We start from the raw sequence: 26,062 nt of genomic DNA, 5'->3' as shown, positions 1-26,062 counted from the left end.
TAGGTTTATAGGTTTGCTCAAATTGAGGCTATGGAACGATTCTCAAATGTGGGGTGTTTAAGTAAAGCAACCTCAGGTGATTTTACTTTATTGATCTTTTTAATGCACTGGCTTCAGTATTTAAATGAACTTGAGTTTGTTTCTTTAATGGTCTTTCAATAAAGCTTAAGTTGGCCTGGTTCCTTTTGCAATCATGACACTATAATGGCAGAAAAAGACAAATAATAAAAGTGAACTCATTTTATGTGGTTGAAAAGGTTACATTTCTATTGATTTTAACAGTAATATAGTTAAAGTCCTTGATATTAAAAAAAAAAAAAAACCTCCGCAAACACATCCTTTTCAGTACAGAGGCTCTATCGATATTACTTTGCCAGTAGGTTTTGGCAGCAGCAACAATATTCAGGATGGAGTCTAAAAATGGGCATTATCAGAGGACTGATAACCACATCCTTCAAACTCTGTTCCGGGTGAAAGAGCGGAAAGGTGTTTCAGGAAAATCGTTATATGCAGAGTGACTTCAGAACGTGGGGGAAATGCCACAGGTCCGGAAGCTCAGTCTGACGGCCAGTCTGCTGGCTTATAGAAAGCTTCAAAGCTCTGCTTTCTGGAAACACTAACATCTTTTAATGCTGTGTTTGGAGCCTGTTCCAAGAAGTAGGAAGTGGGGAGGGGTGGGAGAAGTTGGCAGGGGTGGTGAAGAAAAGGGGTGGAGGAAAGACAAGGGGAAATGATGTGCGACATGTGAGAAGAGTCTTCACGTGTGTGTGTGTGAAAGAGAGAAAGCCGTCACAAAATGGACTGAGGTAATTCTCAGCTTCTTCCCCCTCATCAATGTAGCATCTCACATTTCTTGAAGGTCAACTGTAGGTCAGATCCCACCTTCGGATGTTTATACATATTATTTCAACGAATCTGCCAACAACCCTGTGGGCCCATAGTCTTGTGTGCCCCATTTTACGGTTGGGGAAACTGAGCTACTGGGATTCAGTTATGATGCCTAAGAGGATGCAGATCCTAAGAGGTACAGCCCAGAGATCTATGGGGCTGAAAGTCCAAGCTTCTCCATCGTGCCGGCCTGGACCCCATGCCATCGCAAAGCTAGGCTGCCATGATGCCTAGCAAGTACACAGAATACTGGCAATGAGGGGAGAGCAGGGTCACCCCAGTGTTGACTCCTCCATCTGTCCTCCTCTTCTCTCCCCATTTTTACTTTATCTCCTTTGACGGGTCTTCTGATCTCTATGACCCCAGCGTCCTTGGCATCCATCTCCGGGAGCAGGACAGGATTTCAGAGCTGGCCCAGGTGGTGGAGGCTTCAGGAACACATCAACTATTTCACTGTCACCCCCACTCTGCATTTGTGGTGTTCGGCCAAAGGGGTTAAACCCACAAGCTCAAGTCGAAACCACGGGCCTGAAAATCCAGATCCTGATGTCATTTTCACGGGGGACACAGAGTCAGGCTGGTAGACGGGCTCGTTTCCACGGTCTGTTTTTCCAGTCTAACTTCTGCTGGTGGTGGCCCTAGGGTGACAGTACCAGGTGGGATGCTTGACAGAGTGGCAGCTATTTACTGGATAGGTGAAGAGAATATTCTCTTCCACTTCTTTTCTTTCTTTCTTTCTTTTTTTTTTTTAAAGATTTATTTATTTTTGAGGCAGGGAGGGGCAGAGTGAGAGAGCATCTCCAGCAGATGCCCTGCTGAGAGCGGAGCCCAGTGCGGGGCTCGATCCCACAACCCGGAGATCATGACCTGAGCTGAAATCAAGGGTTGACATTTAACCAACTGAGCCACCCAGGCGCCCCCCCTTCCACTTCCTGTTTGATGCCCTTCCTTCACTTCGCTTTTGAACTACGGGCCTGGACCCTCCCTTCCACCCACAGAGTTTTTTTGTTGCTGTCCCCTCCAGCATTTGGAACACACTTCCTCATGTCACACGTGTTGGGGAGGTGGGGGCGAGCTCATTTTTTGTTCCCTACGTGGTGGCTGAGGGGAGAATGTGCATCAAATGTGCCTCAGAAGGTAGAAAGAATCCACCAAGCGCACGGGGCGTGCTCACAACCCTCATTCGTTATGAACTCGACTCATTCGTCTACTCAGTCACTCAGCAAACACTTCTTGGGACCCTCCAGCGTCCAGGGCTCGGGGGTGGAGCTGTGAGACGTGCACGTGTAAGGACAGTCCCTGGGTCGTGCCCTCGGGACACGACGACAAGCTCCCGTTTGTGTAAGCAACACCACATCCCACTGCCATCCCGGTATTTCTTAATAGATACAAACGTCCGGTGCACAACCCATGCCTCCGGATGGGATGCGATGAGTGTGTAGAAACGGCCTCCAAGCAAGTTCCCCTTTCCGCGCGCTCAGCACTGGTTATGGCAACTGACCACTAGAGGGCATCTCAACACTGGCTCAGGACCCGCTCCGGGCCCCACCGTCCGCCCAGATCTTGCGCTCAATCCCGGTGGCCTCTTCCCTCTCCTGAGTGGGGAGAGGGGCAGCGCGTAACCCTTCGGAACCTCAGACCGCATGTTAAGATGCATTTATTTTTTCAGAGAGGAGACACATTTATGTGCGATAAAAACCTGCTTTCAGTTACCCGTGCTTGGGGAAACAACCCGCTCGGCCTATTGTACTAAAAACCAGCTTCGAGAATCACAGTCCTTAAGAGAGCCTCACAGATTGGACTTCAGTTTTCATGCCAGACAAAATAGAAATCCCGGAACCTCATCTTCTTTCTTGAGAGATGATTTATGGACTTCACGTGCTTGGGGGAGGGGGGCAATGAACTCTCCAACCTTGGGTTTATAAGCGTTGCTGTATTCTGGAGAGAGAAAGAGAGGACTGACATCTCAAACCCTACACCACATCACAAACTGAATTGCAACTGCTTTCCTACTGAGCTGTAAGAAATGTAAAGTGAAGTAAACACATTTTTCTGGAGCGTAGGAATGGAGGTCTTGTCTAGCCCTGGAGTGCATAATTCATTTGCAGATGAAATTGCTTTCGAGAAGAAATGAAAAACTTGGAAGTGTTGACATATTCATTATGAGCCTTTTTCTATTTCAGACCAGATGAATTGGATGGGTTGAACTTATTTTTTCGTTAGGTTCCTCTGTATAACTTTTATGAATTGCAGAAGAGCAAATATTGAATCCCTGCAGTAAAAAATAAGTAAGATAATGTGGTCCTTGTGCCCCCCCCAACCTTAAAACCTTTAAGGAACAGCTCTGATATTTTTGCAAGTCTTCTCTGATCTATTCCTTCCACCCCCAGGATGATTAATTGCCCTCCTTTCTGTGCTTCCTCAGCACAAGCTTATACTTCAATTGGCCCTTGGTTCGTGTCTGTGTGATTGATGGCCTCTCCTCTGGATTGTGGCTCATGGAGGGAGCAGAACCTTGACCGCAGAAACACTAGGATGTGTTCCGTGGGTCGAACTGCAAGCCATAGAACAGGAGCCTTGATCCTGAAGGCCCTGTTGATAATGACGTCAACAGCTGCTTCTCACTTGTTTTGCTTTTAAGAAAGAGGAGGGAACTGGGAAGGAAGGAGGGGAAAGAGCATTTATTGGATGACAGATGATGCTTGATGTTTTCGTGTGTATTTTCTTTTCTTTTTTTTTTTTTTTAAAGATTTATTTATTTGACACAGAGAGAGAGACAGCTAGAGAGGAAACACAAGCAGGGGGAGTGGAAGAGGGAGAAGCAGGCTCCTGGCTGAGCAGGGAGCCTGATGCGGGGCTCGATCCCAGGACCCTGGGATCATGACCTGAGCCGAAAGCAGACGCTTAATGACTGAGCCACCCAGGCGCCCCATCGTGTGTATTTTCATTGAACACACACACAAACCCCATTAAAACAGGTAGCCTTATTCCCATTTCACAAATAAGGAAACAGAGTTCGATAACTTGCCAGAAAACGCAGAGCTATTAAGTGGAGGAGCTTGTCAATAAGGGCTCCTTTTTATTTATGTTTTAGGAACAACCTCTGAATTGGGCAATCCCGGTCCATGGGGCAATCCCGATCCCACTCTGCTTGGACCCACCCCCTTCCCAAAGGGAGATCTCATGTTACGTGCCATGGCTTTGGTACCATCCCAAACTGCTACTCCCTCTGCTGCTATATGCTCTTCCTTTTTTAAAAATTTTTATTTGAGAGAGAGAGCGCGCCCGCGGGAGCACAAGCAGGGGATGGTAGGCAGAGGGAGAAGTAGGCTCCCCACTGAGCAGGGAGCTGGATGCAGGGCTCAATCCCAGGACCCCGGGATCATGACCTGAGCTGAAGGCAGATGCTTAACCTACTGAGCCACCCAGGCGTCCCCATCTGTATCCTCTTCCTATTACTTGCACGTTGTTAGAGTAACTTGTTAAGATACTTCTCTTCTGGACAGGAGAGCAGGTTCCTCCTATCTAGTAGGTGCACACCACGTATTTGTTCTCCTCATATTTCTTTTGAATGAAGTTGGGCTAATTTTAGTTGCACTTCATATGAGCGAGAAGCCTCACCGAATGGTGTTGACGAACACCTGACTTTATCCATGTCAGGCTTGCGGAATGTTTGCTCTTTGGAACTTTCCTGTCATGGGTGGACATGCATCAGAGGTTAATACCAAATAGACGTCACTGTGTGAGGTTCCTGGCGATCCTCCTATGGCTTCAAATATATGAAAAGTGCATTGTTAGTGGAACAGTCCAGGATCATCTTGACAACACTTTGTCTTCTTCAGCAGGATCTTCATCACACACCTCCACTGTATACCAAGGCACTGTGTCCTTAAATCTGGTGCCCACACCTCTATGTACAGAGATGGTCTCTGTCTGAATGAACCACAGGAGGCTTGGAAGACACCGGCAGGGGGAGGGATTGTGCGTCCTGAGAGCTGTGCGTCTTTTTTTTTGGAGACACTTCACCAAGTAGTCCTACTTTCTATTCAGAACTAAAGAAGGAAAATTTTCTGAAATACCCTTTCAAGGGCCAAGGACCCATAGCCCACCCTGAAACCAAATTACGAAAAGCTAATGAGGTCATGAGGTTTTTGATAGGCGTCTCAATTGTGAATTGGCTGCTCTGGACACATGGAAATATTGAAAACAAAACAAAAATTAAAACAAACTGACTCACATACAGGCCAAATGAAAGGGCAAGTTCCAACGTATATATCCTTCTCTCTTCTCTTCCCAGATATCTTCTGTGGAATTAAACCACTGTAATGATACAAGAAACTAATAAAGTATTGACCTATGCCCTCCACAAAATTAAACATAAGTCAGCATTCCACTGGAGTGGAAAGTGAAGTAGTCATATATTTGCGGGCCTCCCAATAGAGAAGGAGTGAATGGTATCAGTGCTTCTAGGAGGGAAGGACTAAGGGACTTGCCAGGCTCATCATTATTTCTGCTATTACCCCTTCTGTCATGCACGCTGGTGGTGCACATCCAAGGCTGTGAGTTCATCATGCCCAGTAGATAAGCACTAAATTAGCCAAAGGGAAGAAGTTACAGTCAATGTAATTTCAGGAGCAGGGCCTTAGGCAAGCTGGGTCAACTTTCTTTATTTGTTCTGACATCCCTAAAAAGATTTAATGTTTCCAAACCGTGTTATTTTCTTTAATAAAAGCTCGAACCACCTCGGATATTAAAATTTTCAGGAGTGTTTACATCTAGATACTTTAGAGTATTGTTCTTTACTGTCAGAAAGTTCAAGGGTAATAAAGGCACACGTTTTTAAATAACTCAGCTGAGCTTTGGTGTTAACTCCCGTCCAGGCTCCGTGTCTCCGCAGAAGAGGACGCTAGGATGGAAGTGCAGGAGGTCATGTTCATGCCCACCTGAAGAATGATCGGGAACTCTTCATGTGGTGCAAGCTCACCGGACCTAAAGCTGGGCTGCTAAGTTCTTTGCCGCACAGGGACATTACGATTTTACGGTCCCCCACTGATGTCACTAGGTCATTTCTTTTAACAAATGTGTTTTCCCATTGCATGAAATTTTTCTTTTCTAAGGAGACTATCACCTAGTTTGGTATTTCAACATTTTTGAATATAATTTTTGAATAAAATTTTTCACGAATCATAATAGGTTTTGCATTTTGTTTCTTATTGAGCAGAATACGATTCATGGTTTGTTTCCAAGGCTTCATATCATTAGTGTTATAAACCTGAGATCACACTGCATGTGCTTATCCACATATTGTATTTGTTATCCAACAGTACATTGTAGAAATGGCACTGAGTCAGTTCGCTAACTTGGTTTCCCAAGAGATGTTGACGGCTTTTGCTGCTAACCACACTACAGTTATTCATATTATTATTTCCTTAATAGGGTTTTCCTTTACTGGGTCAGGGTGGGAATCCTGGCATCTTTACTGCTATTTTTGAGAAAAAAAATACATTTAAACCATGTAAGCTTTTTTAGCAGATCTGACAAGTTTTTGAAAGCTGCTCCATCAACCTCTTTTCCTATAGAGATTTTTAAACATGCGTGTTTCACCTTCTGGCTGCACGTGGCATTTTTCTGAGTCGTGGAGCAGGTTGTCTTATCCAAACTTCCAGAGTGCTCTCTCCACCCTTCCTATCAAAACAGTTTGCCAGACAAGCATGCTACTTGCTGTCTCCCACCCGCTACCCTAACTGAAAACCCCCCCCCAAACCAAAACAGAACAAAAAACCAACAAAAAAACCCAAAACCCACTAACCCCCAAAGACTTACTTTTACTTAAAACTCTTAAAATTTTTCAGAAGTTATAAGGCAAACTAGCAGGGTGAGCCTGGTTCTCCTGACCGCTTGCAAAAGTAACAAAGGGGCAACGTGTGAGCGATGAGCAGCCCCCAGAGAAGGGGCCTGGTTGTCTGGGTTCTAGATAGGAGTCTGTTTCTTGTGAGCACTGGGACCTTCTTAGTCACCTGGACATCCTTACCCTTTGTTTTCTCATCCGTTCAATGGGCTGACAGCACCAGCCTTTTCCAGACTCACAAGGTTGAGTGTATCAAATGAGGCTATGCATGGAAGTGTTTCGAGTGCTACATAACATGATTCTTAGGGGCCATCCAGGGCAGAGTGACTTTCTTCTGGCTGAGGAGGTTACCTGACACACCATATAACCGTACCATTGTCCACACACAGAACAGGTTCCCCGCCCATCAGTGTTTCATATCAACTCACACATTTTTCTGCCCTACAAATGCATCACTCAGTTAACTTTCACTTTCCTGCCAGTAAGACTGCTCTAACAATTTTTTGTCGTTGCCGCCATCTATTTATTTATTTTGACCTATGAAAAGCTGTATGTAATTACCGCATTCAACTTGATGAGTCTGGAGATAAGCACCTGTGAAACCATTACCACAATCTATAAATTCTTTTAGTTACAGCAGCTAATGTAACACAGACTAGGGCACACGTCAGCACCTTGAAGCAGAGTGCTCCCATAATGGAAACCTTAGCGAGGTGGCCTTGGGGCTCTGGCCAGGTGACAAATGCTACAGAAATGGACGTCAGTGGCTGGAAGATGGACAGCGATGGTAGGAGATAAAATATTTTTTCAGACCTGTCATCTCATGTAACCTGGAGGGCAGACTCAATGCCTGTGACCTGTAGCTTTGGGGAAAGTGCTTCCAAAGAACCGGAATCAAAGAAGAGATGGGCTCAGAAAAGAATCGGCCAGTTTCTCGACATCAGTAAAAGGGAATAAAGTCCATAGATTTAGAGCCTTACACCAGAGAATAAGAAATAAACTGCAAGGAGAGTTGACCAACAAAGACATATGAAGCTTTCTTAGCTCAGCAGACTGGCTTAACTCCATGGGTGAAGGTAAAATTAGGGTCTTTACTTCCCACCCAAGCCTTTTTGCTTCAGATGGCCTCAAGAGAGCTGTCATGACCTTAAGAGAGAGGCAGCGGCCCTTGGAAGCGAATGATGACCTATGTCCAAGATTTATGTCCAGGAAGGATGGAGGGTTTGCTACTGGAACATGAAACTGACTGAGAGCACACAGATCAGAAGCCACCTCAGGTTTTAGAGGAAATGTACTGACAAAGAAACCAATACAACTGGTCTACAAAAGACTTGTAAGTGTGAAACAACCCTGATTGCAATTGACACTTGCAGGAAATGGACCCCTCAGGACCCTTCCCTTGCCCTGCTTCAATGAATGCATCATCTGCAACACTCAATGCAGAGGTGGCCTCGGCAGATTATGGACAAAGTACAGCCTCCCAGAGGACAGAGCCACGGAGGCCACACAAATGAATGGACAGAGATTTGGTTTAGTCAAGAACTATACTCCCCCTGCCAAAGGGAGGGGAGGATGGGTGGTGGGTGTGGGTCCTCAGAATGCCTGCCTAGCATGATTTCATCACTACTAGGGACCACAGGACTTTGCTTTTCTAAAAATATCTAAGACAGACCTTCATTGGGTTAAACCACTGAGGTTTGAGGGTTACTTTGTAGCAGCTACTGTTGTTATCCTAATATTTGCATCTTGCCCTCTGTCCCAAGCACTGAGCATACAGTGTTTGTTTCCCTTGCTTACCCTTCTCTGACCATTTTTAGGATTCATATTCAATATATAGCTCCATTAGCAGGCTCCATTAGCGACTGTTTTTATATAATTTGGTTGTAATTCTGATTAATAGCAGGTAAGAAATTATCATCTTTATTTTATTTTAAAAGACAGAATGCAGTGATTTTTTTTAAACGTTTTTTTTGAAAATTCCTGATGAAAACCAACTGAAGTCATGCTCTTTGTGGTACAAAAATTGGGGGACCTAATCATTTGTTCTTAAGGACTTAGAAGTTATTTTTTTTTCAAAGTCCTTAATTTTTTTATATATTTTTTATTATTATGTTCAGTTAGCCAACAAAAAGAAGAAAAAAAATAAAAGTCCTTAATTTTGCTTGCAGGAGAAATCTGTTAGCGCTTCTTGGCAAAGATGGGCTGGCCCTCCAGTTAGATGAAAGCCAAAATGAACACGACATCCTTACCATCTGTTCATTTGGTTTTGGGAGAATATAGACTCTGAGTATCTGTGCCAGCGAATATATCCCTGAGCTCTCTATTGTTTAACTTTCATCAAAGCCCCCAAATATGTGATAGTTATTCTAAGAACATTTAGTTTATTCATTTTTTTGGAGCTAGTTTTACCCTTGGATCAGGCCAGAGTATCAGAAAGCTGTACATGTCAGCCCCTCGCCCCCTTCATGGGCCCATCACCCCTCCTCCAACTCCCTCTGGAATTGTTTGCACTGAAATCCATTTTCTAAAAAGATTTTATTTGAGAGAGAGCATGAGAGCATCTGGGGGGGAGGGGCAGAAGGACAGGGGGAAGCAGACTCCCCACTGAGCAGGGAGTCCAACGACCCTGCTCCTCAGCCCAGGACCCTGGGATCATGACCTGAGCTGAAGGCAGATGCTTAACCAACTGAGCCACCCAGGCGCCACTGAAATCCATGTTTAAGTTATGCCTAACTTTCATTAGAGATGCTACATTGAACGGCCTTGCGGGAAACACATTTGTTGCATTTCTTTGTCAGGGCTCACTCTGTAACAAGGAGGACCAAGGGCCCTGACTATCACTGCATTAAAAAAAAAGTCTGAAGAAATAAAGTAAATTGCAAAAATTTGTAATGTTTGATGGGTACATATGTGTTATTATTCTCTGTGTTTTTGCATATTTTTGAATTATTTCATACTAATAACAATTATTGTCATTATTGTTGTAATACCACTCAATTTCTTTTTTTTTTAAAGATTTTATTTATTTATTTGACAGAGAGAGAGAGACAGTGAGAGAGGGAACACAAGTAGGGGGAGGGTCAGAGGGAGAAGCAGACTCCCTGCCGAGCATGGAGCCTGATGCGGGGCTCGATCCCAGGACACTGGGATCATGACCTGAGCCGTAGGCAGCTGCTTAACTGACTGAGCCACCCAGGTGCCCCTATCACTCAATTTCTTACTGGCCACAGGTATCCACTTCCTTTTTAATTTTTTTTTAAAGATTTAAACATTTAGAGAGAGGGTGCGGCCACGTACGTGCAAGCAGGGGGAGGGGCAGAGGGAGAGAGAGAATCCCCAAGCAGACTCCCCACTGAATGGGGAGCCCGATACAGGGCTCGATCTCAGGACCCTGGGATCAAGACCTGAGCTGAAATCAAGACCTGAGCTGAAATCAAGAGTTGGATGCTCAGTTAATGGAGCCATCCAGGTGCCCCTGGAGGAATCCACTTTCAAAGCCTTGTGACCATCCTTCCAGACACCTCACTATTAAGTGATGGTTAGGAGCATGCGTGAACTGAAATGTGACTGACCTAAGTCCATCTGTGCTTTCACAGCTTCCCATTCTCGACCTTGAGGCGAGTTATGTCGGATGATCTGAGCTTCAGTTTCCACATCTCTAAAACGGGGATCATAATGCTGCATATCTGATATGGTTCTGGTGAGGACTGAATGAGAGGACATGTTTAACATCCTTAGCTCAGTGCCGAGGACACAGTGAGCACCCATGAATGTGAGCTATGATCATGGACGTGACATTGCCCAAGTGGACCATGCTATGTGGCAGCTTCCTATGCCAGTAAATATAACCCAGGGCATGTAAGAAATATACATAGACCTTTGGGACTTCAATTCCCTATGTTATTGTTCAGACTGCCTGCGAGCCACCTGATGTCCCCTGAGCAGTGGGATGGGGGACAAAAAGAAGGCAAGGGAGCAGAAACAATCTTGGAACAGCCGGAAGGAAGGAAGGAAAGCGAGAAGAAGGGCTTTGTGACTCAAGACTTTGAAATTATTCCTCGTGATGTTGGGTCTTGGAGTCATCTAATTGGCATGAATTTTCATTGCATACAGTACTTTCTCAGGTGCTCTCTGCCTGCCCGGGGTTTGTCTTATATCTCGACTGGCGGTAAGCCTTCAGCTATTATCCCTGGTGCAACTGTGAGTTTTCATAAATGACGCCACTTGAGGGTTGTCACAGGCTCTGGCTCACTCTGGTGTCTGATGACTCCTAGAGTCAGCTCCTCATTATCTATGTGGAGATTGGGCACTTTGTGTTTGGCAGCAAATGTTTCATCCAAGGTCAATTTCCCTCAAGGGCTCAGCACCATTTCCCTGAGTATGTGCTCAGGGAATGCAAATTAATTTAATGTTAGCTTTAGCCAAAACCAGCTAGGAAAGTAAACCTTCTTTTAAAAACACCGTAAACACTTATGATAAACATCGTTGGAATGATGTGCTGTTTGTGAGTATATATAAATGTATAAAATTTCACCTTAATTCCAGAGGCATCATTCCATAGCATTTTATACTCATGGTTGAATTAGCCTTATTTTTGTTCTTTGATTAGAGGTGCATTTTAATTTGAAATTATTTGAATATCTTTGTCATTATATTATGTTATACCCCTGGGGGCTGTTGGAGTGGGTTGAAGATACCTGTATGTTTCATATTTTTGTTTGATTATAAACATGTAACACGTACCAAAAAAAAAAAAATGCAGCACGTGCTTATAAGAGAAAATGAGGAAATACAGAAAACTCTAGAGGAAGTCAAACCACTTACAATCTCTTCACACAGAAGTAATCATGATGAACATTTTCCTGTATCTCTCCCACACATTCTTGAGGTTGTAGAAGTTCTTAAGATGGATTTGTAGATTGCTTTCAGAAAAAAGGTCAGTGTTTTCCAGAGTTCTAAAGGTACCCTCGGATTTACCTGCATTCTCCACAAGGTCTCCCCGCTGGAAAGAAAGCAGGGCAGGGGGTCTGTCGGACCTACTTTTCCATAAGGAGGGGCCCTATCTTTTTTCTTCTGACATTATCCTATTTTCCATCTGAGCTGGGTTGGAGAGGCTGAGAGCACCAGAGGCCACGAGGTCTTTCCTAGCTGAATTCACATGGGTTGAGGCGTCTGGCTTTCCAAATACATCCAGAACTTTTGGTGCAATTGCCTTGCTCAAATGACAGGAGGAGAGAGGGCAGGACCCTCACTACCCTCGGTACAATTCCTATGGCAGAATTTTGTCCATGATTTTGGAGCGCTTCCCACTTCTATGCAGTTCCTATGCATGTCTCTATTTCTGGAACCGTGTTCCTATTCTTTTGGAGGATTCTCCCCACTTCCCCACTCTAAGTGTCTGATTGGGGCTGCTGATCATCGTTCTCCCTCCTGCCAATAGGGCAACACACAACTCAAGCCAGTCCAGTCACAGACCTTTCCTGAGGTTTTAAAATGAGAACCAAGAGGCTTTCTTCTGGTAGCAGAACTGAGACCCGAGCCCACCCCATGCTCCTGTGTCTGCATTCCATGATATGTAACAGAGGGAGCCTGCAGGAAGAGGTATTAATCCAGTCCTCAGAGAGGGGTGGACAAGCAGAGATAATAGAGGGATTGAGGCATGAAGGAGGGAGGGGCAGGACAGGGTCAACAGCCTCTAGTTTTTCTTGTAATCCTCCAGGTCTCCTGGATTTTCTTCCAAAACTGTAGTTTGCCCTTTCTTAAATTCTATAACCTACACTAGGAATTTTCCCTACAAATGAATTCTGAATTGGTTTTCTGTCGTGTGCAACCATAAGAACTCTGAGCAATAGAACTGGCCTCTCCCCGAAGCCCTCCTCAGTCTCCTGGACTCCCTGCGTTCTCTGGCCCGTCCCCTATCTAGACTTCTCTGGCTTTCCATGCCTCAAAAGCCCCAAGTTCCTAAAATAGCCTATCCCTCTCCCCGTCTTCAGGGCAGTCTATAATTCTGTGGCAGGTAGCAGCTCTCATTAAACTGATATTTGTTTTTAAAGGATTGCTGGTTAGGGAGCACCTGGGTGGCTCAGTCGGTTAAGTGTTTGCCTTCAGCTCAAGTCATGATCCTGGAGTCCTGGGGATGGAGCCCTGAGACAGGCTCCCTGCTCAGTGGGGAGCCTGCTTCTCCCTCTCCCTCTGCCCCTTCCCCCACTTGTGCTCTCTCTCTCACAAATAAATAAATAAAATCTTAAAAAAAAAAAAAAAAAGAGTTGCTGGTTAGTTCCAAAGAATCCCCAGTTGGCAGAATGTGCCAGAAGCTGGACTTCATTTTGGGAAGTATACCCAGAAATGGCTCTATCAGATCTGCTCTCCCCTCTACCACCTGGCCCTCCTCTGTGGCCATGGCTCCCCACCCACAAGGCTCAGTTCTAACACACAGAGCATTTTCTTGGAGACAGGGAGAGCTAACTCTGCAGGGTTCCACAGCTCAGGTAGGCCTCCTGCACCACACTGCCCTGAAAGCTGACTGTTGAGCTCTTTTTAACTTTAACATTATTCTGTAATGCTGCAACAGCAAGAGATGTCACTTGAAAAGAGGTGACAGATGGCATGGGGTAAGACAAGAGAATGTTTCTAATTAAAAGCCAATACATATAATGTTGAAAAAATGGTATAAAACCATCCCAGTCCTGTAATGATATAAACTATACCACTCCTGGCCTTGCTGGCTATTTTGAATAAACCTGGAGTTATGGTTCAAGATGGGCTTGGTTTTGCTCAGGAAATAATCTGCAGTTTCCAAGATGAGCCAGGCACTGTGCTAGGCCCAAGGACTCTGCCCACCACCGAGAGGCAAACTTACTTACACATATTTGATTGATTGTAGGAAAAACTGTAACTGCACGTTGTCAATTTCCTAGGAAAGACCTGTCCTTAAAATACCCTCTAGCATTTCCTCTGCTAAAGGCCAAGCGTAAACTCTGTATCAGGTTATGAATTTGACATCCACCGCTGCTCAAACATAGGCAGGACTTGTGCCTTTTCTTTGCAACCCGAACTTCCCACCGCAACCAGCCAAATCCGAATGAGGTCTGAGTGGCTGCTGAACCCCTGCCAAATGGCACTCCACTCTCTGACAAAACAGTATACCCCTGCTATTCTTTTTCCTGACAGGTACCTATTTTGAACTCCTTCTAGAGAATGCAGTGACAGTTCCCATCCTTGATCTTTTGGCTTAGTTCCCAGGGAGAATTCCTCATGCCATGTTTTATTCATGGTGCCTCCCAGGCTGGTTTCTTCATTGTGAAAATCAGTGGTGGGTGTAGGGACAATCAATGAACGTGAAGTAAAATTTGACTGTCATAATAAAACCATCCCTTTGTGTGCTGAAAGCCTACAACCAGAGTCTGAGATTCTAGGGAAGGTCTGTGTTTTCAGGATTTTTTCGGTGAAGCATCCGCCGAGAAAAAAAGCCCATAGTTAATTCATATTGTGTTGGAGTAGCGAAAGAAGTCAGATAAACCAAAATAACCTTTGCTGGGAAACAGGATAAGCTTCAGACATCTGAGAGCATGGAGAAAAAAAGATGGTGTGATAGATAAAAACATGAGACTGATAGATGTGTGAGCCTAAAAGCAGCAAGGCTACAGAGAATATACTTAGTAAACATTTATTCACCCTCTCCCTAAGAAACGTCTTCACCATTAACTCCGTCATTATCTTTCCTTTAGTAGCAATATATCCTTCTACTTCCCTGGTTAGGATTTTGTAGGAGAAAGTGTAATAAGCATCTCTTCTGCCCATCCCAACCACCCAAAACAAAACCAGCATCCAAGTATAACAGAGGATAGAGACATAATACAGTATCACATACAACTGATGTGTGCACATTATGTATACCTTGAGAATTACGGTCCTCTCGTGCCGGGTGATGTTAACACTGTGGGGTTGTCCATTGGCCATGTTTCTATGATCTACATCAATGTTATAGGGCTCCCTGGTGCCGCCCAGGTTGTACCGAATCTGTAAGCTTCCTATATAAGGAAAAGAAAAGAAATTCTGTCATTTCTTTGCTCTTGGTTTCATTGGATGCTCAGGTTTTCCCCCTTGAGGCTCAGGCTTGCCCCCTTTGCTGTCTGCCGATACCGTGGCTGTTCTGAATTCTGACTCACTAGTTCAATGGCATGCTGAACCAGAAGGGTTAAGAGCACTGGGCCCACAGTAGTTTACAGTCTACCAACAGTGAGCCATCAGTGACCATCATCTTCATGTTGAAGTGGCAAACGGTCTAAATGATCCAAGCTGGGACTGTGCCTGGGAAGGAGGATGAGAACATATACAATGTAGGACTGTGGAGACGCCTGCAGACTGACGAAATACCATGTGAAATAAAAAATAAATGCAGGATGCAGAGATGGTCTCACGCCATCTGCAAAGTGTGACATTCGGCACATAAAAGAATCATGAGCATACAATATTAAAAATAAACATAATTTACAAAAGATAGATACATGGGAGTTGGGGTGGCTTCACTGAGACCAAGAAAACAAAAAATTTTATTCTAGGTTAGAGATTGCATCAATCCGAATGCAAATCAAAGGAAAGATGGACTTCCCGGGCCCCCGAGTCCTCACTGCCCCTCCACTCCAGCTCACTTGGCCTCAACCAATTATTCTGTTTTTCTCTCCATCATGCTTCTCCCCAGTAATGACAGACAATATTCAAAAAGACTGAGGGACGCCTGGGTGGCTCAGTCGTTAAGCGTCTGCCTTCAGCTCAGGTCATGGTCCCAGGACTCTGGGATCGAGCCCCGCATCGGGCTCCTTGCTTGGCGGGAAGCTTGCTTCTCCCTCTCCCACTCCCCCTGCTTGTGTTCCCTCTCTCGCTGTCTCTCTCCCTCTCTCTGTCAAATAAATAAATAAAATCTTTAAAAAAAAAAAGACTGATATAATATTCTAGATCCTGCTGTTAATTAATCTGCACAGCAAACATAACTTGTATTTCTTATTTATGATTTTTAAAGACATCAATTTTTTATCTCATTTTTAACTGAAATTGGAATCTTCATGTTAATAGTCTTTGACATCCCCTAGCTTGAAGACGGAGCCAGCCACCTAGCAAGAGTCTGGCCAACTGTAAATCATCTCACACGGTCTTTGTTGCCTCTTTCCTTTTCCTTCTTGAGGAACAAAACGGATAAACTGATTTTTAAGTCGTGAAATAAAATACGATAATTAAAACTTAGAAAGTAAACAGAAAGAAAAAAAAAAGAAAGAAAGAAAAGAAAGTCACCGGAAATCCCACCATCGAGAGATAACTACTCTAAATATTTGGCAGCGTCTTTTCCCAGAAATTGATCATGTCCGTACATATCCATATGTACACAAATAAATGCAACAGTTTCTAAATGCTGCCCTCCCTTACTTAGGCATTGTAGCGTTACACAGGTGGTTTAAATATTCTACACAGGTGGTTTAAATATTCTACCGTGTCCCTGGAATTGAAAGCAGCATACATGAGATTAATAAAAAATTAACTGTATTTCCTAATTTCGCTTTCTGAGCAAATTTGACAAACCTTCCCTGTTTCTGAGTTTTACCTAAGTATTTTATCCTAGATTTGGTTGCTTATAGCATTTTGACCAAGCACTGCTGATTTTCACCTCCTAGGTGTGTCTGAATTCACATACTCTCGTCCAACTCCATCAAAGCACAGGCATCCTCTGGCCCCGGGGGTACCCTGGGTGGATCCCAGGGGAGCCCTGCTCCTGGTGGATGCAGCTCCACGCGGAGCTGGCCTGTCTTGGTGCTTCTGTGCTGACCGTGCAGTATCAGGGACCTGACGGCCACCACCTGAACCTCACCTGCGTGGTCTTCTGCCTGGACCACCTGATCCGAATCTGTTTCTCCTTAACAATGATTCCTCTTGGCCTCATTTCATTGTTAGCTGAGTCCCCTCTTTCTCTGCTCCTTCCTCACTCCCAATCCCATTAAAGGAGAGGTCTTACTAGCACTTCAAATACGTCATATGCAAAAACCCAACTCTTGGCCTTTCCCCCCAAAAAGTATTCCATCTCAATTTTCCACATTTCAGTTAATGGCTACTTCAACCTTCAGGCTATTCCTGCCAAAAGCCCTGCCTCCCCTCTTACTCCTATATTACACACACGATCTGTCAGCAGCTCTCCTTGGCTCTATCTTTAAAATACACCCCAACACTTACTTCTTTTTATCACCTCCATTTCTCCCCCCTAGACCAAGCCCCCACTGTCATTTGCCTGGATTACTGGACCCACCTCCATACTAACAAATCTCCCCCCTACCTCAACCCAGCCTCTGCCCCCACATACCCAGACCCTTCACAGAGGGCAGTCAGACTGATCCGCTGTTCAGAACCCTCCATGGCTTCTGCTCTCAACCAAAGTAAAAATCAAAGTCTGCATAATGGCTCACCAGGCCCTATATGATCTTGCCCTATTATCTCTGACATAATCTCTTATTCTCCTCCTTGCTAACTCCTCACCAGTCCAACTTAGCCTCATTGCTGTTTCCTCAGAAGCCAGCATGTTCCTGCCTCAGGACCTTTGCATTGGCTGGCTCTTCTGTCTAGGATGCTCAGTCCCCAGTATTCTGCATGGAGGACTCCTCACCCACTTTAGGTCTTTGTTTAAATGTCTTCTCAGTGATTATTTCTGTGACTTCCTCATTAAAAGAAGAATTTACCCAATCCTTTCCCTTGGCCAGGTCTTCCCTTTTCTGCCTTATTTTTCCCCCATGAGAGTAATAATTCTTGTTTATATTCTCTGTACTTTATTCCCAATTCCTAGAATATGCCCAATACTTAGTAGTTGCTGAATAAATACATCTGTTGAATGAATGAATGATAGTCTCCCTGCTTCTGTGCTTTTTTTCTTGCAGAGATATTTCTTCAAAATGCATAACTGATGATTTCACTGGTTCACTAAAAACTCTTCAAAGCCTTCCAGTTGCTCCTAGGATGAAGACATACATTCTTAGTGTAGTGTATGATGCCTTGTCTGATCTGAGTTCTGCCTGTTATGTTATTTGCAAATGATGCCATTTACTATCTCACTTTTTACATTCAAGCTACCTTGGACTTCTGTTATCCGCCAGAAAATACAATTCTTCTTTCTACCCCAGGACCTTTGAATATGCTGCTCTCTTTTTCTGAGCTGCTTCTTTCCCCGACCCTCAGTGTTCTACCCTATTTTTTCCCTTTACCCTAACAGCATTAAAAACAATCTATTATTTGGGACTGAACAGGAGATGATTAGACAGTTGTTTGGTTACATGCAGAAGAACAAGTTGACTGTCTTGAGTTTTTATTCCCTCCTTCTCGTGCTTGGACCGTGTATAATCACAGCCAGTTCTCTTGAATATACAGCTGTACTCATTCATCATTTATTTACTCATTTCTTCAGAACACATTTATTCAGTGCTCATGAAAAGCACTGTTGAATCCGATTTTTCAAGACCTGAATGTGGGCTGTCTGGCTGGCTAGCTGTGCAGAGTCCACCTCTAAGACACACGTCCATCTCTAACCCCTTGTATCTGGCCCTGGGGATACAAAGAGAAGAAAGAGCAGGCCCCGGCTTTGAGGGCTAGAGGTCAGAGGAAATGGTCATCATGCAAAAAAAACCCAGACCTTTTCCTCCCTACTGTCTTTGTCATTGCTCCCGTTATGTTCCCCAGCTCATTAAAATCAGTATTAAGCTGTTTTCAGTATTTTTTCTCCTTTCTGGCTTTCTTTCTTTGTAAACATGATTTAAAAATTCTGTAACTGCCTCACTTAATGGCAACTGCAATGATTTGCTTTGAGAAAACAGACGAGTTGGAATGTTAAATTTATATGTAGTGGATATCCATAAACAGTAATGGCAATTTTCTTGAATAATAAAATTTAAATGATATATTTATTCCTTTCAAATAATAGTACATGAGAACCACTAAATGATGGTCGGAGGATATTAATATTTTCCATTAATATAAAATATTATTAAAATGGAAAAATACTTCACTTCCTGCATCTCATGTTCATCTCCCAAGTGAATTAAAGCGGTTGTAAGGGACTGCTCTTTTATTGGCTGCAGCAAATAACGTGCTTAACAGATATATTCTCTCCTGGCCTTCATCATTATCATCAGCAAACACTTACGGAGCACCTATTGTAGGCAGGAGATACAGAACTGGGGGCTTCTCATCTCACTGGGAAGACAGGGCATATTTATAACAAAGACAGATAACAATACACGAAGTGCCAAACAAATGTCATTGGAAGGAAGTGGACTAGGAGTCTAAAGTAAGGAGAAGTCATTGAAAGGAGGTGAGACTCAATCTGGATCCAGAATGAAAGGCAGGTGTTAGCGCCCGGACAAAGATGGAGCTCCTCCAGGTAAGGGAGCAGGGTGGTGGGCGGGGCACAGATGTCACGTGAGCTTGGGGAATAATGAGGAAAAGTAGGGATGTATGGCACGCACACGGGGCAGGATGTAGATTAAATCCGTGGGCTGTGGATAGTAGTAACAGCTAACACTTCCGTAGTGTCTGCCAACACACAGACTGCATGGGGATAGGGTCGTGCTTTACACTTACTGACTCATTCCATTTTCACAACACCCCCACGAGGGAGGCGCTATTTTAACAGAAGAGGGCCCTGGGCACAGGGGGGCTAACTGCCCACAATCGTGATCCCACAACCTGCACAGGGCAGAAGCAGATTCAAACCCAGACGTTCTGGTTCTACACTCGCAGCTCTCACCTGGTGTTTTCACCCTGGAGGTTGGCAGGTTAGTGGGCTTTGGGATTTCTCCTGCACTTACTGGGAGGAGGAGAGCCCTACTAAGGCATGATGAGGGACACTGCGTATGAAGACCCTGGTGGGTAAGAGCGAGGGGGGGACGGACCGGAAGCAGGGAGAGGGATGGGTCTGAGGCGCACTGCTATTCCATAAAAGGCTAACAGGTGCCAGGAGATGGGCGCCCCTCAGACCTCGGCAGACCCTCGGCAGGCTGGGCTGCTGGGGTCCCTGGGTTGGTGGCCTCCCAAAGACAAATGGCCTCATCCGTTTACTCAAGTGCCATTTCAAATGTAATAACCTATGTGTGCCAGGGCAGGAACAATGTCAGGAAGCACTGAATTAGAAGACGTTTTCCAGGAGACCAGCAGTGGGAAAGAAAAGAAAGAGATACCCCCGACGGACACGGTGTGACGAGACTTTGCAGGATCTGTTTGCCTGAGTGGCCTCCCAAAGGGGAAGGATGGCACATTTGTGAATGACAGCACACTCGGGAATTCAGGTGTCTGGAGGGGGCAGCACTGGCAGAAGCAGAGGGTCTGGAGGAGGGACCAGTTTTGGGGGAACCATAATGGTGATACGGCTTTCAATATGTTAAGTTTGAGGGGTGCCAGGGCAATTAGTTAAGACTTTCTAGTTTTTAATTTTTTTCCTGATATTTTGGCATAGTCCTTATTGATTTTTTTCCCCGGAATGCTTTCTTCTCATTTTTCTAACTTTAAATATCAATTAATAAAAAACGAAGTCTTTGAAATGTGAAAAAACACATTTTCATCAGCAGTTTGAAGATGGCCTTGCAAAGTTAGAAAGAAACCAACTGGTCGTGCTTTCCAAATGTGCTGAGAGTGTGCTAGAGATCTCTGCCTTATGGAAAGAGTGGTAGAGGTCTCGGGGCCTGGAATCAGACACCTGAGCTTAGAAATTCTGGTTTTGCCTCCACCAGCTGAGTGTGCAAGTCACTTACCCTCTCCATACTCCAGTTTTACCACCTGTTGACAGGGGATAAAGAATGATATCTACCTCGTGGTTGTGTGGCTTGTAGGAATTAATGCGTGTGCAACATAGCACACCGTCGGGCATCATTAAATGGTAGCACCGATATGGAACTGATTACTCAAAACCCTTGCACACAATGAACGCCCATGGATACCAGCATGAGCGCTCACAGAGACGGGGCTAGGTTATGGGAATGTGAGTTACTGATATAGTTGCTGATATCGGTACCAATATAGTTACCGAGTATACGGATAAAATTTAGTTGGGGACTAAATTTTAATGTGGCAGTGACTTAAGTAGTAGACAATACAGCATCTTCCGGGACATATTCATGATGTCTCGATGAGCCATATGTGAGAACCACCTCACCTTGGTGAGGGCACCGAGAGGCTGGGGCTTGTGGGTGGAGAACATCAATGGATTAAAAATCGATTTAACCTGATCCAGGAGAAGTAAACTCAACTCATGATCTTCTGGAAAGCCGGGGTTATGTCCTTTTTTCTTCTGCTTTCTCATTGATTTTACTTAGTATCTTTTCTGATTACAACAGTGACGCTTGCTCATTGTGAGGATTTGACATTTATAAAAGAGTATTACTGAGGAGAAGCAAATCGACCAGCAAGAGGCACCTTGTGCTCATGTTATTGCTTTTTGGTTTCCATCCATATTTTTCATAGATCTAAGCCGATATTGTATAGTCAAGGCTCTATCTTGCCTTTTTTCTTTCTTTCTTCCTTCCTTCCTTTCTTTTTTCTTTTTGGTTTAACATTGTATTACATAATTTTTTTCTCCATTGCTACCCACAAATATTATTCTTAATGGATACACAATATTCCTTAAAATGGTGACTCCCTCTTTTACTAACCATTTTACTACAGTTGAACTTGTAGGTCTTTCCTAATGCTTATTTTTATAAATAACACTAGGAGGAACATTCTCATGCTGCATCTTTCTGATTTTTGACTTATTTCTTTAGGAATAATTTCTGAAAGGAAAAATCTTAGGAAATATTCCCTCTGTTCCCAATCTTTTTAACCAACAGTGAATTGACCAGAGAAGCTTAAGAATTTACTATGTTTTAAAACTCAAGCTGACCTGGGTTTGTAATAAGAATTTTGGCTCCCACAGAAGCTAATCTTGATCTTTAAGAAGTCTTAGCTTTTTAAAGAAGTTTATACTCAGTGCAGAGCTAGGAGGTGTGGGCAATGAGAGAGGCTGTCTCCACATTCTCAGCCCATGTCATCTCTCTGGGAAGTGAATGAGAGAGATTTGCTCCCTGATCAACCTACACTATTCTTATTTGTGAAAAAGCGATCTTCTAAGTGTGTCAGTATTCAAGTTTTCTGAGAGGAATGGCCTCCTCAGTGTTGGGCATGCTCCTGTGTTTCAGAACTGCTCAGACTTCTCTTAAAGGTCGTAAGCACACTTGTCTATTTTCACAAGACACTGATTTTAGTCTCACTCTGACCCTCTCGCGCTCCATGCATATTTGGAGATCACGACGGTCCCAGACATTCAAGTGTAAATATGCTCCTGCTTTAACCAACCCTTACACCAGGGATATATTTTATGAATGTAAAATTCTGAGAGGGCTTAGGAATGAAAACATCTCTGGTTTTCTATTTCTATTGAAAGCTACATATGTTCTGTAGGAACCTACTGATACGTTATCATAAATCAGGATAACTCATTGGTTTATGTTAAATGAATTTTACTACTTCAGAGCCCATCTCTATTTAGTACAGCAGTGCATGTATTCATTTGACGGGAATAAAAAAATCATCGTTATACATACGAAGCAATCTCATATTCGTGTAATACTAATACGCTTCCCATAAAGAACTTGACATGCCTGAGCAACATTACTACTATGACACACTGCTAGGAGGCACTCAACTGACAAGTAGCTTTTTTGGCTCTCATGTAGAGAAATGAGGTTCAAAGTATTTGGATGACTTGCTCAACGTCCTGGGGAAAATAAAGGACAAGACCAGAGCAATCCAGACCTTCTAGAACATTCTGTTCACCCAACATTAAATAGCAGAGGCTAGGCATCGTTGTCCTTACCGGCAGGTTTGATGAGAACGGCCAAGAAGTCTGTTGTGAAGGAGCTGACGTAGAGGAGAATGCAGGGCGCCTTGGAGGTACTGAAGCTGAAGTGGATCCCCTCATGGGCCAGATCGGGAGGGGCGCTCTGCTGATCAGGGGAGTTGTCTGACCGGCCGCCCGATTCTTTGCCACTGACCCCCGGTGCCTGGAAGTTGTACCGTAGCCACATTCCCTCTTCAAAAAATGCGCCAACATCTGTTGAAATGAAAAGGCTGGAGGTAATTGACAAATGAAGGGAAATCGGATGCTGATACTGCCAACACTTTAAAGTTGGGTAGACGGTTAATTTTGTTGTTCAGGGAAGGCAGGTCCTGCCTCCAGGAGGGGATCAGATGGGGCTACTTTCTATAGAGATGGGCCTTATTTCATCAACATGGATCATCTATCAAAAAAAAAAGCATGTAATAGAGCATGAGATTTGTAAATTAAAAAAATATATTAATAAAAATTAAGAAACTGAAATCATACCAGAAAGAATTTCCATGTACAGGGCTTAGGCCAAATAAATCTAGGTTGAAGAGGTACCCTGAAAATAAAGGCAGTGGTTTATCACAAATACCAATTTAAGGAGCTCACGGGTTGTTCTGGATGTTTGCATGGGAGAGCCCTCGACAAGTCCCTTTGGGCTTTGGGGACAGTGCTTAAAATCATAAGATGTGAAGTTTGAGAGGACTGGGTTCAAATATGACCATTAATTAATTACTGTGTGGCTTTATACGAAGTTATTTAACCAATTGCTTTAGGCCTCAGTATTTCATAGGTGAAAAGGAGAAAATAAAAGATAATATGAAATGATCAGCACCAAGGAAATAGTACCTATTATTATTATTATTGGTATTATTATGAAATTAGAAGAACAGTCACTAACCCTTCATTGGTCTCTGTCGACGGTCTACTCATTGCTAATTGGTTCCTTTTTTTTTTTTAAGATTTTTTTAAATTTTTTTGAGAGAGAGAGAGAGAGAGCATGAGCAGGGGCAAGGGGCAGAGAGAGAAGCAGACTCTCTGCTGAGTAGGGAGCACAATGCAGGGCTCGATCCCAGGACCCCGAGATCATGACCCAAGCTGAAGGCAGACGTCCAACCAACTGAGCCACCCATGTGCCCGCTAATTGGTTCCTAATCACTTCCTGGCAGACTAGCTCCTCTGTTGATTCTCCCATTGTTAAATTACCTCCTACCTCAGCACGAAAGGCTGAGGTTCCCTATCAAGCTTTGTTTGGTCTTCCCAGTTACCGTTCCTTTGCCCTCTGCAGGTGCCCTTCTGGAAGGTTTTCTCAAAGTTCATTGCCTGTGGATCGGGTTATGCTCACACAACACTTGACATCCACTAGATCAACACTATGCAGAATATATTTTGGGAAACACAGCATTATGTTGTCATTAATAGGAGAGGACAAATCCAAAAGGATTTTTACACCTGGAAATTTGGAAGTTTGTTCTCGTTAAATAAGTCTCGAATAGAGTCGGCACAGCGTAGTGAATCAGGGTCTGGAATCAGGCACCTGTGGGCGGATCTGGGCTCTGTTAACCTGCTAACCGACCTGTTAACCTGTTAATCAGCCTGCAATGTGTGAGACTGTCTTACATAATTAAGAACTGTCTTGCTCAAAATGCCAAAAGTACCTTTGATGGGAAACACATACTTAAACAATACTTAATCCACACTAGCCACTGAAGGACTCACTGGGATGTCAGACATATAAAATAATGTCGCCGTCACCCTTGAGACCTTTCTGTCCAGCAGTGGGCATGGGAGGACACATGTCAACAATTTGAAGTCCTTCTGGTGAGTGTTACGGAGGTTCGCTCAGCAGGTTATGTGAGAAGAACCCCCATCTCGCTGCCTGGAGGATCCTGAGTTGGCTTTCCCATGCTCTCAGCAAACATCTGTCGAGTGCCGTCCGCACGCCAGGCACCCTGCTGGGCGCCGAGGTTACCATCCTTGCGCCCAAACAGCCCTTGATCTAGGGGATTCTAGGCATCATCGGAAGCAGTGCGGTGGGCGCAGGGCCAGGTAATACGGGGGCTCTGGAACACGAGGGGCACCAGCCCCATCTCCAGGGGCCGAGGAAGACATCTCGGGGGAAAAGGCATGGAACCTGGGACCCAAAGAGCCAGCGGCAGTAGCTTTGTAAAGGTGGAAGGAAGACCAGCTTTGCAGCTGAGGGAGAAGCACATGTCAACAGTTGGAGTGGAGATGGTGCAACAGAGCATCATGCCTCGGGTGAAAGTCATAGACTCTTTTTACAACATCAGTTGTTAATACAAGACTCATTAGTGCCCCACTACATTTGAGGTTGGGTGTCGAGGAAACAATGAAGGAAAAGGAGGTGATCCCTGCCCTCAGCAGCTCAGAGCCTAGTGGGACAGACGGACATTCTGTGACGTCTCTGAGCTGCTGTGACAGATGGCAGGGCTGCGCGGGGGGGGGGGGGATCAAGGAGAGCAGGCAGGTCCGGTCACCTGCAGCAGACATGCCAAGGGGTCCCCTTTGCCACAGAGAGGGTCTCCCAGAGGATGAGGGGTCATTATCTGAGAACCTGTTTGGGCCATGCAGGAGAGAAAAGATGGGTCTGGCACCTGGAGGGAGCAGGGAGAAAGGCTCGAGATCCAGGCCAGAGTCTGAACAAGCCAGAGGCAGACAGAAAGGGACAAGGTATAGGACGAGATAAACGTGTGTGGCACTTGAAACTCAAGATCAAGGCACGAAGAACCTGGGCCTACGGAGGGGTTCTGGGCAGCAGAGGCCGAGGAAGCAGGTAAAGCCTGGAGGCCCCAGGCACCTAGTTGCCACGCATCGCCAGCAAGATCCTGGGCTTCCCTGAACCAGACTCTCTCCAGTCACTGCACTTCCAGAGCGGGGGCCCAGCCAAGTCCCCGATAACGTTTCTCCGTAAAAATGCTGGTCCCCAGGCCTAGCTCCGGAATTTAGCTCAGAGGGCCTGACTCAGAGGGTCTTGAGAATCAGCATTCATAACAGACTCCCAGACCATGCTGGTGCACACAGGAGTCTGAGATCCTGGGAGCCAAAGCCGAGGGGGGAGAGCGCAGCTGGCGGAGCAGTAGCCGAGTGGGCGTCGGGCCGAGAGAGGACGCACTTTTCAGCTCCAGTGGCGACCACCCTTCCAAGGCAGATCATGAAGAGAAATTCAAAAAGTGAAGGATTTTAGATAAATCGAAAAATATGCCACCGAGAATACTTTTGGTGTGTTTTAGAGTCATCGTTATAAAGCTTTATGGATTCATGTCAGTTTTGGAGGAAGGAAAATACCATGCTTAAAAGTGTTATTCTGAAACCACATCATAAACCAACTGTTAAACCAGGGCCTGGGAGTGCTGTGAACCATTTCAGTTTCGAAGTGGCATATTTATAGCCATCATTTCAGTGTTTCAGGCAGCTTTAAGGAA

General features: G+C 44.6%; 1 protein-coding gene across 1 annotated transcript in view; it reads right to left on the bottom strand.

Annotated features, from left to right (window-relative positions):
• Positions 1 to 26,062, bottom strand: part of CNTNAP2 (contactin associated protein 2) — a 1,342,199-nt gene that overhangs the window by 127,259 nt on the left and 1,188,878 nt on the right. Inside the window, exons 19-20 of the mRNA XM_044920022.1 lie at positions 22,611 to 22,847; positions 14,633 to 14,766 (exon numbers count right to left, since the gene is read on the bottom strand). Coding sequence (XP_044775957.1) covers positions 14,633 to 14,766; positions 22,611 to 22,847 — 371 coding nt within the window. The remainder of the gene's footprint in view (positions 1 to 14,632; positions 14,767 to 22,610; positions 22,848 to 26,062) is intronic.

Source organism: Neomonachus schauinslandi, chromosome 12 (assembly GCF_002201575.2).
Source record: "Neomonachus schauinslandi chromosome 12, ASM220157v2, whole genome shotgun sequence".
NCBI classification, from domain to species: Eukaryota; Metazoa; Chordata; class Mammalia; order Carnivora; family Phocidae; genus Neomonachus; species Neomonachus schauinslandi.
Note: the sequence above shows the minus strand (reverse complement) of the source record. Positions and strands in the feature narration are given on the sequence as shown.